The following is a 16,094-nucleotide window of genomic DNA, read 5'->3' as shown; positions in this document are numbered from 1 at the left end:
TCTCTTTTTCTACCTAAGATGATCTGAGCTAAGTTTCTGTCATTTTGTTATAAAGGTACCCTGAAATGATACACAGATAAAATCTGCCTTTCACTTAAAAACCTCTTCTCAACCATTAATTTCAAATGCCTCTGCCACTTCCTCTCAAATAACACAATTAAAACAACCTAAATTAGCCATGCAGGGTGGCATGCGCCTGTAATCTCAGCTACTAAGGAGGCTGAGGCAGGAGGATGGCTTGAGCGCAGGAGTTTGAGGCTGCAGTGAGCTATGATTGCACCACTGCACTCCACTGTCTCTAAAAAATAAGTAAATAAACAAACAAAAGAACCAAAAGAAAAACTACAACAGCTGGAGCTTTTACTTATGTCCCTTGCCCTGCTGACCCTCCAGGGCAGAGGGGATGAAGAAAAGGTGGCTGGTACTCAAAGGAAGTAGAGAGAGAACAAAAGGCCCAGGCAACCTCTACTGAATAATAAATAACCCTCACCTGACAATCAGCACCCAACTGCATTAGTCCCACTGGAAAAGCCTGGCAGGGTTATTCCCTTGGGGAAAAAAAACAAACTTCCAGCTCTAACTTCTGACAGTGTACAATGCCTAAATTCAAACCTCCCACTCAGCCTAGCCATCAAGGTCCTCCAGATTACCTCTGCATCCCCAATTCCCTTCCACCCAGAGCCAAGGCCAATCCCCTGCTCTGCTCAGGCTGGGTAAACACATGGCTCCTCTCTACAGCTCAGCCTCTGCGGCCCAGCCTCCGCGGCCCACACGTCCTCCCTCCATCGCTCCATGCATTCAGAGCTTCACTTCAACACCAAGTCCTAGCACATTCGCAAAGCTCTCCTCGGCTTCTCCAGCGGATGCTGCCGGCTCCATTCTCTTAAGTTTGATGAAGCAAGTCAGCCAGTTCACTAGGAAAGTAAAGAGGAGGCACAGGAGGTGTGGGGAGTGGGAACGAGAAGGAAACATCAGGCACTGAGCATGTGAGAGGTCCAGCGGGCACTCACCGAGTTCTGCCATTTCTGCCTCCCAAGAGAGGCCTGGTGGGAATGACTTGAGGAGTCCCACATTTAGATGGTAATGAGAGCCACTAGAGGTGAATGAGAGTATCTGGGGAAAGTATGTAGCATACCAAGTTTTTTATAAAAGAAAAAGCCTGTTTGTGCATCTGTATCAGTTGATCTGTCTCATAATGTCACTCTCATGAGTGTCCCATTCCCCCAACAAGGCGGCAAGCTACGGACTAGAATTACATCCTGTGCACCCCAGCCCCTGTCTACACCCCAGCCCCACCTGGGCCAGGCACTTCAATGCTCCCGGTGACACAGGCAGGCAGTGCAGCACCATTAGCCCCATCTTACAGATGAAGATACTAAGTCTCACCCCAGGGGCAGGGAGTTGAGAATCCTCAAGGGAAAAAACCCAGGTGTTTCCCTGAATCAAAGGGAAAAAACAAAGGACTGCATGGGGCTCCAAGTGACCAAGCTAGACTCGGTTACTGGGAAAAACAAGAGACCCAACTGAGCCACTCAGAAGTAAACAAGTCTGTCCTCTCCCTACCACCAGCTGGGGCAAAGGTGTTCACTTGTTCCCTGCAGATCCATGTATCAAATCCGGGACAAGAGAAAGCTACATAATTTCAGAGTCCCACAGTGACTGGAAATGTCCTGAAATTGCAGTGGGAAGGCCTAACCAGGGAACAGAAAAAACCACCCCAGACAAGGAATCAGGGGCACTGGGCTTGGCCTTGACTTGGGCACCTTTCTGCCCTGCGACTTCTTCCTTACAGACAGGGCCCTGGAACCGAAGATCATAAGACACCACTCATCTCCCTGGGGCTGCCACAGAGTTAATGAGATATGAAGACAGGACACAAACTCCTGAATGACAATGCCCTATCAATACCGGAATAAGAGCCACACTTCCAACAAAAAAACCACAACACAGTGTGTCTCCTAGTCACTCCACACCCCCAGGCCTGAGCGTGGTAGGTTTAAATGTCTGGGGATCTATAACTCAGCAAGAGTTGCCCCGATGGGTTGGGTTTGCTCACCTGCCCACCAACACCCAGGCACATGTCCTCCCCAGTTTCCTTTCAGTTCCAGGCCCCACGTGGTAGGCTGCTGCCGATGCAGACTCCCTCAGCACCCAAGTGCCAGTGGGGGATGGGCATTCTGGATCAGGAGCCCACACAGGATGTGGAATTCATCAAGGAAGCTCCTAGGTAGGTGATGGCATCACCTCCAACAGAGAGACAGTGCCAAAGCAGCCACCCCTTGATGCTAAGGATCCCAGGGAGCCAGCTGGTTCCTCTCTCAGGCTCCGCAACGGCTTCGAACTGAGGCCAGTTCACACCCAGAGCTGCTGCCCAGAGCACAGAGTGGAAATCACTCAGGAGTGGAAGGAGGCAGGAGCAAGTGCTGGGTTTTCCTGACTATGGCTCCTCAAGGAAGAAGACTTCCATTCCTTCAGCCAGAGCCGCTCTCTTATGCACTGAGCTTTGACCATAAGGAACACTTCCTGGCTAAAAGAAAAAAAAGCAAAAAACTGGAGACCTACAACACAGCAATTCACCCTTCACAAAGGAGCCTCCCCCGCGCCGGGGCAGTGGCTCACACCTGTAATCCCAACACTTTTGGGAGGCTGCAGCAAGCAGACCGCTTGAGCTCAGGAGTTCGAGACCATCCTAGACAACATGAAGAAACCCCATCTCTACAAAATATACAAAAATTAGCTGGTGTGGTGGCATGTGCCTGTGGTCCCAGCTACTTGGGGGGCTGAGGCAGGAGGATGGCTTCAGACCGGGAGGCGGAGGTGGCAGTGAGCTGAGATTGTGCCACTGCACTCCAGCCTGGCTGACACAGTGAGACCCTGTCTCAAAAAAATTTTAAAAAAGCCCCCAACACACCACTGTTTGCTGACACACCATGTCATCCTCTCCCCCAGGGGCTTCAGGTGGCATCTTGCCATACCAAATGCTGTCCTAACTTTTTTCTTTCTTTTTTTTTTCGAGAAGGAGTCTTGCTCTGTCACCTAGGCTGGAATGCAAGGGCACCATGTCAACTCACTGCAACGTCCACTTCCCAGATTCAAGTGATTCTCCTGCCTCAGCCTCCCAAGTAGCTTGGACTACAGGCACCTACAACCACGCCCAGCTATTTTGTATTTTTAGTAGAGACGGGGTTTCACCATGTTGGCCAGGCTGGTCTCGAACTCCTGGCCTTAAGAGATCTGCCCGCCTCGGCCTCCCAAAGTGCTGGGATTACAGGCATGAGCCACCATACCCAGCCAACTTTTTTTCTAATGCATTAAATAAAATGAACTTAACTTCTCCTTGAAAAGTATTTTTCTAAGGATTTCATGACCCTCTCCAAAGTCACATAACTCTGCATTGTGGTAAAACTGGGGTCTGAAATCAATGCCCTAGGGGATAAAATCCAAATCCTAATCTCTGCCTTCCTTAGAGGTCAAGACTAGCTCCTAGAACTTCAGCCCCATGAGGACCCACATTCTCCACCAGGCACGCAAAGGGTGAGACCTAATTAATGGCAATTGATCCATCAATCAATCTTCAGAGATTAAGGCGAGCGTTGATTCACATGCTTCCCAACGCAGACTTCCAGTCTGTACTAACTTCTGTGCTTTAGGAAAGACTTTCAGAAACAGATCTTAACTTCTTCATTCAGAGATAGATTAGATAGATACATAGATACAATTAAAAAGAAAAAAATACTTTGTTGAGATTCCCTCTGTCCTTATCCTCATGGCCACATCTGACAGTCCCTTACTAGCATCTCCCAAAGCACTATAACAGGAAAGGACTAGGTTTGCCCAGTAACTCTGACATGACCACAACTGGGAGGAAAGAATGCAGGTTTGAGGGACAGAGATGCAAGTCAGAAGCTCAAAGTGGAGACAGGAGGGCCACCAATGAAATGACCTGCTGTGTGGCCAGCAATTTAGTCTCTCTGTCAGTTTCCTGCAGCTACAAAAATTGAGGTTAAGATGGCCAATATAAGAGAGCTGTTACCAGGAATGCCTTATAAAATCATTCCCTTAATAAGTGGGGCTTTTAACAGCCAAATAAATGGGTCCCATCAGCCTTTGACCTTCAAGTTGCTAAGGGCAGTTTCTCAGCCCTCTCGGTTCACTTGTTTTTCTTTTATACATATGTCCTTATTTATTTTTACTGTACCTATCGATTCACTGTTAAAACAGGGACAAGACCTAGAAAGATGGCACTTTGTTTCCTGGCTCTGAACAAGTTAAATCAAACAATAGGTTATAATTCAAAATTCCTGGTGCCCAATACTTTCTGAGCATTTTAACCACTCCAAGCCAGAGTTTTCTCTCTGGCAAAGAATAACAGAAAGCTCACATAGTGGCAACGACAAATGAACGTGATAAAGCAGAGCGCCTGCCACAATAGTAGATGCCCAATAAATGCTAGTTCTACTCCTCCCTCAGTGCCATGTCTTCTTCCTCCAGCTGCCTTGTCTAAAAGGCTGGCTTCCACACTCCGCGGCCAGGCCAGGACAAGCCTACCACTTGTCACAAACTCCCGCCAGTATCCGTTCCTGCACCCAGACACACACTTACAAATCAGTCATCCCCAAGACCAAAGACACAGGGGTTCCAAAAGGCACCCTCAAGGGAACCAGTCACCAGCCTTCCTCGTTAAGCAGCTCTGTGCTCTCAGGGAGAGAACTTAGCCCCAACAGCCGCTACTAGGATTTTCCCATGGTGCAATGCAACTTCCCCAACTTTTCCGGGCCCAGTTTTCAAAGAAACCCAGGCAGGCATTGTGCACAATCAGCCACAAGTCTAGGAGAGACTGGGCTCTGAGCAGAGGAAAAGGAACTGGGACAGCCAGAAAATGAAAAGGCAGCGGTGGCCCCGGCACACGATGGCAGCGACCAAAATTTAAGAGTAGGGGTCCTAGCCCAGGTCCCATTCTTCTAGACGGTACCCTTGGTTAAAGGCTAGCACAGGGTCCCAAAGGGCTAGCGGATGGTGAGAAGCCTCAGAAAAGGGACTGATGGACATCCTCCGAGGTACCCCCTACCCGCTACTGGACCTGGTGGCCCCCGGGGACCCTGTCGCCGAGGCACCTGAGAGTGAAGGCCTTCAGCGGAGGGCATTGTTCACAGCGAACGGCGGGACTGGGGGAGGCAGCGGGACTTCGGGGTCCGCGCACCGCCGCCTCCCCAGCTGGGCCAGAAGAGCGAGTCCACCGAGGCCATCGCCAGGTGGAGCGGCGGCCCCGGCGAAGTCCCCCTCGGCCAGCAAGAGGGAGAAGCTGAGGGCGCGTCCCAGAGGCAGGGGCCGAGGGTCTGCCACTCACCCGCGCCTTCGGCGGGCTGCGGCGGCCCGACGACGCCGTTCAGGTAGAGAATGGGCAGCAGGTGAGGCTGCGTCTTCTCCAGCGCCGCCCGCAGGTCCTGGAAGTGGTCCCGCTCCTTGGCCAGCAGCAGCTTGAGCAGCAGCTCCGCCTTGGCGCCTCCCGCCTCCTCGTCCAGCTGCCGCCGCTCGCCGGGACTGAGCGCTCCCGCGGCCTCGAGCAGCCCGAGCACGGCTTCCACCTCCGTCATGGCCTGGGCCAGGCTCTGCTGACACTGGGCGAGCAGCTCCCGGCGCTGGGGCTCCATGGTGGCGGGCCGCGCCGCCCCGCCCCGCCGGACGCCTCCCGGGCCCCCCGAGGCCGGCGGGCGAGCAGGCGAGCGCCTCGGCAGCAGCCCTAGCGCGCCGGGAGCCGTGAGGCGGCGGGAGCCATGGGCCGGGGCCGGGGCCGGGGCCTGGGTGGGCTGGGGGCCCGGGGCGGCGGGCGGCGCTCAGTAGCGGCCGCCTCCCGGGCTCCGGAGCGCAGCCATGTTGGCTGCCGCGGCGGCGGGACTGGAAGAGGAGGAGGAGGAGACGGAGGAGGAGAAGGAGGAGGCGGAGGTGGGGACGGCGGCCGGGGCGCGCCCCGAGGCCGGGCTCCAGCCGGGCATGCCCCCCCTCCCCCTCAGCCTCCGCGCGCGCCGCCCGCCCCGCGAGAAAACTCGCCCCGAAAGCCGGGCCGCGCGCCGCCCCCAGAGCGAGACTACAACTCCCGGGAGAAAGTCGCTTGGGCCGTGTTTCCCGGGCTCCCGACGGCTCCGGCCCGGCTCGGAGGCCGCCTCGGCCCCCGTGCACCCCGGCCCGGCTCACCGGGGCCCCGCGGCCGCCACCCGCTCCGCCGTGGCCACAGCCCCGCCGCCGCCGGCCCGTCCCTCCTCTCTCCCCTCCCCGGGCCGTCCCTCCGGGAGGCGGCAGCAGCGGAGGAGGGGACGGGCGGAGGGGTGGGGTCCCCGCCCCCGGCCCGCCCGCTAGGCGGGGACGCGGCGCCGGCTGGTTCCCGGTCCCCCGAGGCCCAGGCGCAGCCGGGGGTGGGGGACACGGAGTCAGGCCTGGCACGCGGCCAGCCCCCAAGCTGCTGGAGACCCCCTCATACAAATCTTGCCCCCAATCCAGTGGGTCCTAATCTGAGAACTCCAAAATACAGCCTGGAAACAAATGGTGGGGAGGGTTTCCCGTAAATTTGGACATCTCCAGATTAAGACCTCCGCCGAATCCGTGAGGCTTTCCCTCTCCAAGGAGCTCCTAAGTAGAGAATTTCCCAGTAAAATCGCCTCAACTGCGGTAAATAGGCTGTTCCCCGCGCCAGCATTTGAGAAGAGCTGGTCCCCAGAGTGTACAGGAGTTGGGATGTTGGCAGGAGGAAGGGTGTGTCGCCGGATGAGGAAGAGAAAGGTGGGCGTCTGCGGTGCAGTCCTTGGTCTTTCTGGCAAGTGAGGCGCTCTCCCCCTAAATGTCTCAGAGGGAGACAAATCAGCGGACTACCTTGCTTCCTTTGATGACCTGGAAAGGATCTGCAGTCCCCCTTAAAGCCCAAGAATGTCTTCTCTTCCACGACAGCCGTTTGTGGACACATATTGCTTACCTCCCTGTCTGCAGGACAAGGTCCTTCAAAGCTGGAACCCTGACTGTGCTCAGTGACCCCGCAGTGCTCCTCTGTAGAGTGGGAACCCAGGTCCATTTCAAATATCTGCGTTGGAATGAGTGGATCTCGCTGGGGGTGGGAGGCACTTTGTCTACCCACACTGCCAGTCCCAGCCACATGCCTCCTCTCTTCCCTCAAAAAGCAGTGTCTTCTTAGTCTGCTTCTTCAAGGGGAGAAGTCGTTTTTATTTATGGAAACGAACTCACTATATGGTAGAAAGAACAAGAGTATCAGAATTTGCACTTTGGACTTGGACTCCCCTCTAAGCAGCTGCACAAGGTGGAACAAACCAATAACCCATGCTGATCTGTTTTGTCCTCAGGAGAAATGGTGGAGGGAGAATGTATTAGATCAGGGGTTCTTAGCCTTGGCTTCATGAGTAAGCTCAAGGATGTCAATGAAGCTTTTGACATGATCTCAACTTTTTTGTGAACATTTATATATTTTTCTGGGATGGGGTCCATAGAGTTACCAAGTTCTTTAAGGCCTCCAAATGGACCCCAGTATGGCAGAACTGAACTATTTAAAGATACCTGCCTGCTCTGGTAGTCTGACCCTTTATGGCTAAGCAAGGTTTTAGGGGAGTGGAAGGCTGGCCATTGCATAGTATCAGGGTTCCAGACAGGCTCCCTGGCTCTTCCCTCCCACTCCTGCTCATGAGATATAGTTCTTTCTGGCCGCCACTTCTCTTAGGGCAACCCCAGAGCTTAAATCATCTGCAAGGCAGTCACCTTTCAGGCACCTTTCATCTGGCACCTGTGTTCTTAGCTGGATTAACTAGAAAGCTAGTTGGAGGAAGAAAGGTGAAAGTGGAGGAAGGGGAAAAGAGGAAAAGTTGGAGACTAATTTGGCTTATGGTTAGAAGCATATTTTTTGGCCAGGCGAAGTGGCTCACGCCTGTAATCCCAGCACTTTGGGAGGCTGAGGTAGGCGGATTGCCTGAGCTCAGGAGTTGGAGACCAGCCTGGCCAACATGGTAAAACCCCATCTCTAACCAAAATACAAAAATTTAGCCAGGCATGATGGTGCATGCCTGTAATCCCAGCTGTTTGGGAGGCTGAGGCATGAGAATTGCTTGAACCCAGGAGGTGGAGGTTGCAGTGAGCTGAGATTGCACCACTGCACACCAGCCTGGGTGACAGAGCAAGACTGTCTCAAAAAAAAAAAAAAAAAAATTTTTTTGAGACAGAGTCTCGCTCTGTCGCCCAGGCTGGATTGCAGTGGGGCAAACACAGCTCACTGCAGCCTCAATTTCTTGGGCTCAAGCAACTATCCTGCCTCAGCCTCCCGAGTAGCTGGGACCATAGGTGCTTGCCACCACACCTAGCTAATTTTTTTAATATTTTGTAGACACAGGGTCTTGCCACATTGCCCAAGCTGGTCTTGAACTCCTGGACTCAAGTTATCCTCCCGCCTCGGTCCCTCAAAGTTCTGGAATTACAGATGTGAGTCACCACCCGGACCAATTTTAGGATTCCTTTAGCCAATGACCTTGGTGTGACCTTGTACTTCTGCAGCATTTTATACCTTCTGGGGCACGCCCTTGTAGTGGTTTGAATTGTGTTCCCCCAAAAGATATGTTCCAGTCCTAATTCCCAGTACCTGTGAATGTGACTTACTTAGAAATAGGGTCTTTGCAGATGTAATCTAGTTCAAATGAGGTCATACTGGATTAGGGCAGGTCCTCATCCAATGACTGGTGTTCTTATTAGAATAGGGAAATTTGGATGCAGAGACACAGAGAAAATGCCATGTCAAGATGGATCAAAGACTGAAGTGATGCGGCTGCAAGCCGAGGAATGTGAAGAATGGCCAGCCACCACCGGAAGCTAGGGGAGACGCCAGCACAGATTCTCCCTGAGAGTATCCAGAAGAAACCAACCCTCCAACACCTGGATTTCAGACTTCTGACCTTGAGAAGTGTGAGCCAATAAAACAACTGCAGTGGAGTCAGTGGTTCTTGTTTTAAGCCACCCAGTTTGTGGTCACTGCTTATGGCAGTCCTAAGAAACTCAAACTTGCCTCAGCACAGTGGGGAGGTGAAAAGGACAAAGACGGGGGTCCCTATTTTACAAATCATCCTTTCACTTCACTCTTCTACTGCCTAAGGACACCTCTGTAGATTTACCCACCTTTCCTACTTTCTTCTGGTCTTAGAAAAAGAGAGCTCCTTGTCTTTGAGGAGAGCCCTTCCATGCTCTGGATATAATCTGTGCATCCCTCTCCTCCCCCGCACACACGCACTCACACACAGTCTGCTTCTGCTTTGGTTTGGGCTCCTTCTCATTTGTCAAAAACAGGCTTGAGTCTCCCCATTCTCAAGGGTCCTCCCTTTCCTCTCACGTTTCCTTCGGAAACAATCATTGCTTGACATTGGGACCTCCACATCTCATAAACTGCTCACCGCTTGGTTGGTGCTTTACAATCAACTTCTTTTTTTTTTAATTATTGTGTTTGCTTTTTTTTAAATTTATTTTATTTGTTTTTCTGGAGACAGAGTCGCACTCTGTCACCCAGGCCAGAGTGCAGTGGCATGATTTTGGCTCACTGCAACCTCCACCTCCCGGGTTCAAGCGATTCTCCTGCCTCAGCCTCCCGAGTAGCTAGGACTACAGGTGCACACCACCAAACCCGGCTAATTTTTGTATTTTTAGTAGACACGGGGGTTTCTCCATGTTGGCCAGGCTGGTCTCGACCTCCTGACCTCAGGTGATTCACCCGCCTCGGGCTCCCAAAGTGCTGGGATTACAGGCATGAGCCACCGCGCCCAGCCTATTTATTTATTTTATTCATTTATTGGAGACAGAGTCTTGCTCTGTCGCCCAGGCTGGAATGCAGTGGGCTCACTGCAACCTCTGCCTCCTAGGCTCAAGTGATTCTCCTGCCTCAGCCTCCTGAGTAGCTGGGATTACAGGTGCATATGACCACACCTGGCTAATTTTTTTTTTTTTTTTTTTTTGAGACGGAGTTTCACTCTTGTTGCCCAGGCTGGAGTGCAATGGCATGATCTCGGCTCACCGCAACCTCCACATTCCAGGTTCAAGCGATTCTCCTGCTTCAGCCTCCTGAGTAGCTGGGATTACAGGCATGTGCCACCACACCCGGCTAATTTTGTAATTTTAGTAGAGACGGGGTTTCTCCATGTTGGTCAGGCTGGTCTCGAACTCCCAACCTCAGGTGATCTGCCCTCCTTGGCCTCCCAAAGTGCTGGGATTACAGGTGTGAGCCACCACACCTGGCCTTAATTTTTGTATTTTTAGTAGAGATGTGGTTTAACCATGTTGGCCAAGCTGGTCTTGAACAACTAGCCTCAAGAGATCCACCTCTTGGGCCTCCCAAAGTGCTAGATTACAGGCGTGAGCCACTGTGCCCCGCCCTATTTATTTATTTTTAGAGATAGATTCTTACTCTGTCTCCCAGGCTGGAGTGCAGTGGCACCATCATACCTCACTACAGCCTCCAACTCCTCAAGTGATCCTCCCACCTCAGCCTCCCAAGTAGCTGAGACTGCAGACACCATCATCACACCTAGGTATTTTTTTATTTTTATTTTTGTAGGGACAGAGTCTCGTCATGTTGCCAAGGCTAGGCTCAAACTCCTGGCCTCAAGCTATCCTCCTGCCTTGGCCTCCCAACGTGCTGGGATTACAGACATGAGCCACCATGCCCCACCTATAATCAGGCTTCTGAGCACAACTCCCCATAGAAAACTGTTGTCTCCCATCCTGATGCCACCTCCAGGCCTTATCCTTCACACCTCCTCTACTGTCAACTCTGCTGGGCTTCATCCACTGGGGACATCTTATTCTCCCACCTTCCTCTCCCTCCCCGCTGGCTCCTTTCTCTGTAAGGCTGACTCTTCAATCCTCTTCTGTCTGCATGCTCCTTCTCTCCTGCAGAGGAGCTGGACAGAAATGAGCTCAGTGCCCAGCTCTGACACTCACTGGCTATGTATCTTGGGGCTAGGTACTGTACTTCCCGGAGCCTCAATTTCTGCATCTCTAAAGTGGCAATAAATATCACCCTTTGGTAGGGTTATTAGGAGAATTAAATGATAAGACTTATATAAAGCCCTCCACAATGCCTGGTGTCTGGCAGGCATATAAACTCCCTAATGTTAGAGCAGGCAACTCCTGTAGGTCAGAATGCCTGACTGAAATGCTGGCTTGGCAACTTATGAGCTGAGCGATGTTGGGTAAACCTCCATCTGCCCCATTTTCCTCCTGTGTGAAATGGGGATGTCAATAATAGTATCAAAGTAGCGCTCAATCCGTGGTAAGTACCACTGTTCTTTTGGCTTCCCTCTGAGAGGAAGGACACCACAGCATGTAGCAACAGGTTTTGAACAGATGTTTTTAGTTTCATGAATGAGTGGTTGTGGACTCTAGCTGAAAGATTTCCATTTAGCTTGTCTTCAGACAGTGAGGCAGGGGCCCCCAGTACCTTGTTATCTGCTGTATCTCCACAGCACTGTACCGGGCATGTGGTAGGTGCTCAATAGATAGTAGTTTTAATTAATAGGTGAACATATGAATGAATGAACAAACTAAAGAATTTTGCATTGAGGCCCTACTTCAAAATAATATCAACTAAAAATGGGAAGATGGGGAAGGAAAGCACCTCAAAAGGAGAAGTGGCTGGGCACTGTGGCTAACACCTATAATCCCAGCACTTTGGAAGGCCGAGGCAGGATTGCTTGAGTCCAGAAGTTTGAGACCAGCCTAAGCAACATAGTGAGACCAGTGTCTATAAAAAATAAAAAAGGAGAAGCATCAGAAGCAAAATGAGAGAAGGTCACAAATTCTCCCTGGTGCCACAGGAAGTGGGTGGCAGGTTGGGAACTTAATGCAGGGACCATGAACTCTGCCTACTGCAGAGTGGCCACTGCTGGGGCACTAAGCACCAGGAGCTCCACCCTGTCCTGCTTTGTCCTGCTGATAAACTTGGCCTACCAGGCCCCACTACTCTTCCCAGCTGCTCAGGTGACTGAGGAGGAGGATTACTTGGACCCAAGTTTGAGGCCAAACAGGGTAACATAGTGAGACTCCGCCTCTAAAATATTTTCTTTGGGTGATAAAAAAGAAAAAAGATGCCCCTGCTCAGAAATTCAGACCTAAACTGATGGCACCAAGACAAATATAGCCCTGAGGGCACAGCCCCCTCAAGCTTTCTGTAAACACAGTGCTGTCTGGGAGCATTAACTCTTTGACTCTGAGCCCATCTTCACATTTCAGCTTAGATGTTAACCTTTAGGAAGCCATACGTGCCTTACCAATCTCCTTGAAAAGGGTTTGGTGTCTCTGCTACATGCTCTCATTGCAACTTTTTACTCCCTTTATTACGGTTTATCAGTGTGTATTTTTTGTTTGTTTTTGTTTTTGTTTGGGTTTTTTTTTTTTTTTTTTTTTTTTTTTGAGATAGAGTCTCGCTCTTGTTCCCCAGGCTGGAGTGCAATGACGTGATCTCAGCTCACTGCAACCTCCGCCTCCTGGGTTCAAGCGATTCTCCTGCCTCCTGCCTCAGCCCTCCAAGTACCTGGGATTACAGATGCCTGCCACCATGCTCGGCTAATTTTTGTATTTTTAGTACAGCTGGGGTTTCACCATGTTGGCCAGGCTAGTCTCAAACTCCTGACCTCAGGTGATCCACCCACCTCAGCCTCCCAAAGTGCTAGGATTACAGGCGTGAGCCACTGTGCCCAGTTCATCAGCATAATCCCAGCTACTCAGGAGGCTGAGGCAGGAGAATCGCTTGAACCTGAGAGGCAGAGGTTGCAGTAAGGAGAGATCGTGCCACTGCACTCCAGCCCGGGTGACAGAGTGAGACTCTGCCTTAAAAAAAAATTACATTTCTTTTCCATATTCCTGTGATAAACAGAATATCTCCCCTTCCAAACTCCCGAAAGACAACCATGCTCCAGTCCCTGGAACCTGTGAAGATGTTTTGTTATATGGCTACAGGGACTTCACAGATGTGATTAAAGTTCTGGACTTTAAAATAGAGAGAGTAGGCCGGGCGCAGTGGCTCACACCTGTAATCCCAGCACTTTGGGAGGCTGAAGCAGGTGGATCACCTGAGGTCAGGAGTTCAAGACCAGCCTGGCCAACATGGTGAAACCCCGTCTCTACTAAAAATACAAAAATTAGCTGGGTGTGGTGGCACGAGCCTGTAATCCCAGCTACTTGGGAGGCTGAGGCAGGAGAATTGCTTGAACCTGGGAGGCAGAGGTTGCAGTGAGCTGAGGTCGCATCACTGCACTCCAGCCTGGGTGACAGAGTGAGACTCTGTCTCCAAAAAAATAAAAATAAAAATAAAAATAAAGTAAAATTAAAAAGGGCGAGTAGGCTGGGCATAGTGGCTCACACCTGTAATCCCAGCATATTGGGAGGCCGAGGTGGGTGGATCACCTGAGGTCAGGAGTTTGAGACCAGCCTGGCCAACATGGAGAAACCCCTGTCTCTACTAAAAATACAAAATTATCCAAGTATGGTGGTGCATGCCTGTAATCCCAGCTAATTGGGAGGCTGAGGCAGGAGAATTGCTTGAACCTGGGAGGCAGAGGTTGCAGTGAGCCAAGATCACGCCATTGCTCTCCAGCCTGGGCAACAAGAGTGAAACTCCATCTCAAAAAAAAAAAAAAAAAAAAGAGAAAATTTAAAAAAAAGGAAAAAATAAATACACAAAGTAAAATAGGGAGAGTATCCTTGAGTATCCAGGCAGGCACAATCTAATCTGATCATGTGAGCTCTTAAAAGCAGAGAATTTCCTCCACCTGGAGGCAGTAGAAAGGGAAGTCAGATTCCAAGCATGAGAAGGATTTGACTGGTCACTATTGGCTCTGAGATGGAGGAGCCCACATGCAAGGAGCTAAGAGTGGTCCCCAGCTGACAGCCAGCAAGGAGCCAGGAACCTCACTCTTACAATCACAAGGAACTGGATTCTGGCAACAACCGAATGACCTTGGAAGTGGATTCTTCCCAAAGCCCTGGAGAGGATCCCAGCGGCTACCACCTTGATATCACCCTTATAAAAGCCTGAGCAGAGAAACCTGCCAAGCTGACCTGGACCTGTCATCTACAGAGCTGTGAAATACTAAATGGGTGCTGTTCTGTTTTTGTCGTTGTTGTTGTTGTTGTTGTTTTTGAGACTGAGTCTTTCTCTGTCGCCTAGGCTGGAGTGCAGTGGCGCGATCTTGGCTCACTGCAAGCTCTGCCTCCCTGGTTCATGCCATTCTCCTGCCTCAGCCTCCCGAATAGCTGGGACTACAGGCGCCCGCCACCACACCTGACTAACTTTTTGTATTTTTAGCAGAGATGGGATTTCACCATGTTAGCCAGATGGTCTCGATCTCCTGACCTCATGATCCGCCCGCCTCGGCCTCCCAAAGTGCTGGGATTACAGGCATGAGCCACTATGCCCAGCCTTAAATGGGTGCTGTTCTAAGGCTCTAAGTTGGTGGGATTTTGTTATGGCATTAGAAGACCAACAATCCCCAATGAGCTACGAGCTCTGTGGGAGCAGAAGGGATATCGACTTGTTCATTATTGTACCCTCTGTACCTACCTGCCTAGATACTGCCTAGGACACTGCCCTGAGCGCTCAAAAACACCCTGTGAAAGGAAGAATGGAAACCTACCCTTCCACCAGGCTTTGCTTTTGGAGAAGTTATCTATGGCAGAATCCATTATTCCACTAGTGATTGGAGGGAACATTTTCAAATAAAGATACTGGATACAGGGCTTTCTCTGCAGGCTTAAGTGAGCAGAGGCCCCACTCTGGCCTTGGATTTTGTGTTCTAATGGATAAGCTACAGCTGTTCCCTGGAGAAACAGATCCTGGTGCTCTGCTCCTAGTGTGCAGCTCCTTTGGAAGTACACAAGGCTGCCAACAAGAGCATGTGTACATGTGTCTGTGCATGTTAGCACATGCGTGTGCACACATGAGTGTACATGCACTCACATTGACAAGAGTGTGAGGGCACTGTGAGCAGGAGAGGAACCATTTCCAGGTGCCTATGGGTGTCTATGAGTGCAAACTGCACAAGTGTGTGTCTGAACACATGGATGTGTGTGAGCAGAGGAGCAGTTCTTTCTAGGACAGGTTTCCTGTCCCACATGGGAAATTGCACATGGCCCAACATCCAAGATGCAACATTTAAAAGGATTTCCTTGCAGAGTTTCTTAAAAGAATGAACTCCTCCAGGATGCTGAAAATGGAATTCTATTTAGGAAAATGCCATATTGCACACACCTTTTTAGGAATGCTATATCTATGAAATGAACTATGCCTGTTTGTTTAAAATTACCTTCAACTTGGCTCTTGGTAGCTTCTCAAATCATGAAGACATTTTTCTTCCAGACTGCTTTTGTTCTTAGTTCAGGAATGGCCCAGAGGCAAATATCCCAGGATTTTAAAACAGGGAATCTGGCTGGGCATGGTGGCTCCTGCCTGTAATCCCAGCACTTTGGGAGGCCAAGGCAGGTGGATCACGAGGTCAGGAGATCGAGACCATCCCGGCCAACATAGTGAAACCCCATCTCTACTAAAAATACAAAAATTAGCTGGGCGTGGTGGCGCATGCCTGTAATCCCAGCTACTTGGGAGGCAGAGGCAGGAGAATCCCTTGAACCAGGGAGTTGGAAGTTGCAGTGAGCCGAGATCACGCCACAGCACTCTAGCCTGGCGACAGAGCGAGGCTCCATCTCAAAAAAAAAAAAAAAACCACAAGGAATCTGAGAGAGGCCCAGACCTAGTCATGAATCTTGCCCAGATACCAAGGACAAGGCAAGATTCTGAGATGAGAGTTTCAAAGCATTTGAGAACCTCAGATTAATCCTTAGAAAGGACTAATGAATTATTAACGATGAAATAAATAAAAATACTATTTATTAAGTGCTTACTGTGTGCCAAGTTCTTGGCTAAGCCCTAGGGCTACCTAACCTCACTTTGCAAATGAAGAGCTAAGAAGTTGCTTGCCCAAAACCACACGTCAATTATTGTCAAAACTGGAGTGGGAATTCAAGTTTATCACCTCAATCATTTGAAGCAACCCTGCAAGGCCTATGCCCTA

At 50.7% G+C, this 16,094-nt stretch overlaps 2 protein-coding genes across 5 annotated transcripts in view; one reads left to right on the top strand and one right to left on the bottom strand.

The window, feature by feature from the left end:
• The window catches only part of DLG5 (discs large MAGUK scaffold protein 5), a 135,695-nt gene extending 129,797 nt beyond the window's left edge, over positions 1 to 5,898 (bottom strand). Inside the window, exon 1 of one of the 4 annotated variants that reach the window (XM_009245435.4) lies at positions 5,348 to 5,898. In XM_009245435.4, the coding sequence (XP_009243710.4) occupies positions 5,348 to 5,651 (304 nt within the window). In that variant the 5' untranslated portion in view covers positions 5,652 to 5,898. The remainder of the gene's footprint in view (positions 1 to 5,347) is intronic. The other 3 variants (XM_054522406.2, XM_024253245.3, XM_063727599.1) reach the window with 3 other exon arrangements.
• On the top strand, positions 5,695 to 8,973 carry LOC129048261 (collagen alpha-1(I) chain-like). Its single transcript, XM_063727601.1, has 2 exons — positions 5,695 to 6,774; positions 8,737 to 8,973. The coding sequence occupies exon 1, from the start codon at positions 5,775 to 5,777 to the stop codon at positions 6,558 to 6,560; it is 786 nt and encodes a 261-aa protein (XP_063583671.1). The 5' UTR covers positions 5,695 to 5,774; the 3' UTR covers positions 6,561 to 6,774; positions 8,737 to 8,973.
• Positions 8,974 to 16,094: the final 7,121 nt, after the last annotated feature.

The sequence above is a fragment of the Pongo abelii genome, chromosome 8 (assembly GCF_028885655.2).
Source record: "Pongo abelii isolate AG06213 chromosome 8, NHGRI_mPonAbe1-v2.0_pri, whole genome shotgun sequence".
NCBI classification, from domain to species: Eukaryota; Metazoa; Chordata; class Mammalia; order Primates; family Hominidae; genus Pongo; species Pongo abelii.
Note: the sequence above shows the minus strand (reverse complement) of the source record. Positions and strands in the feature narration are given on the sequence as shown.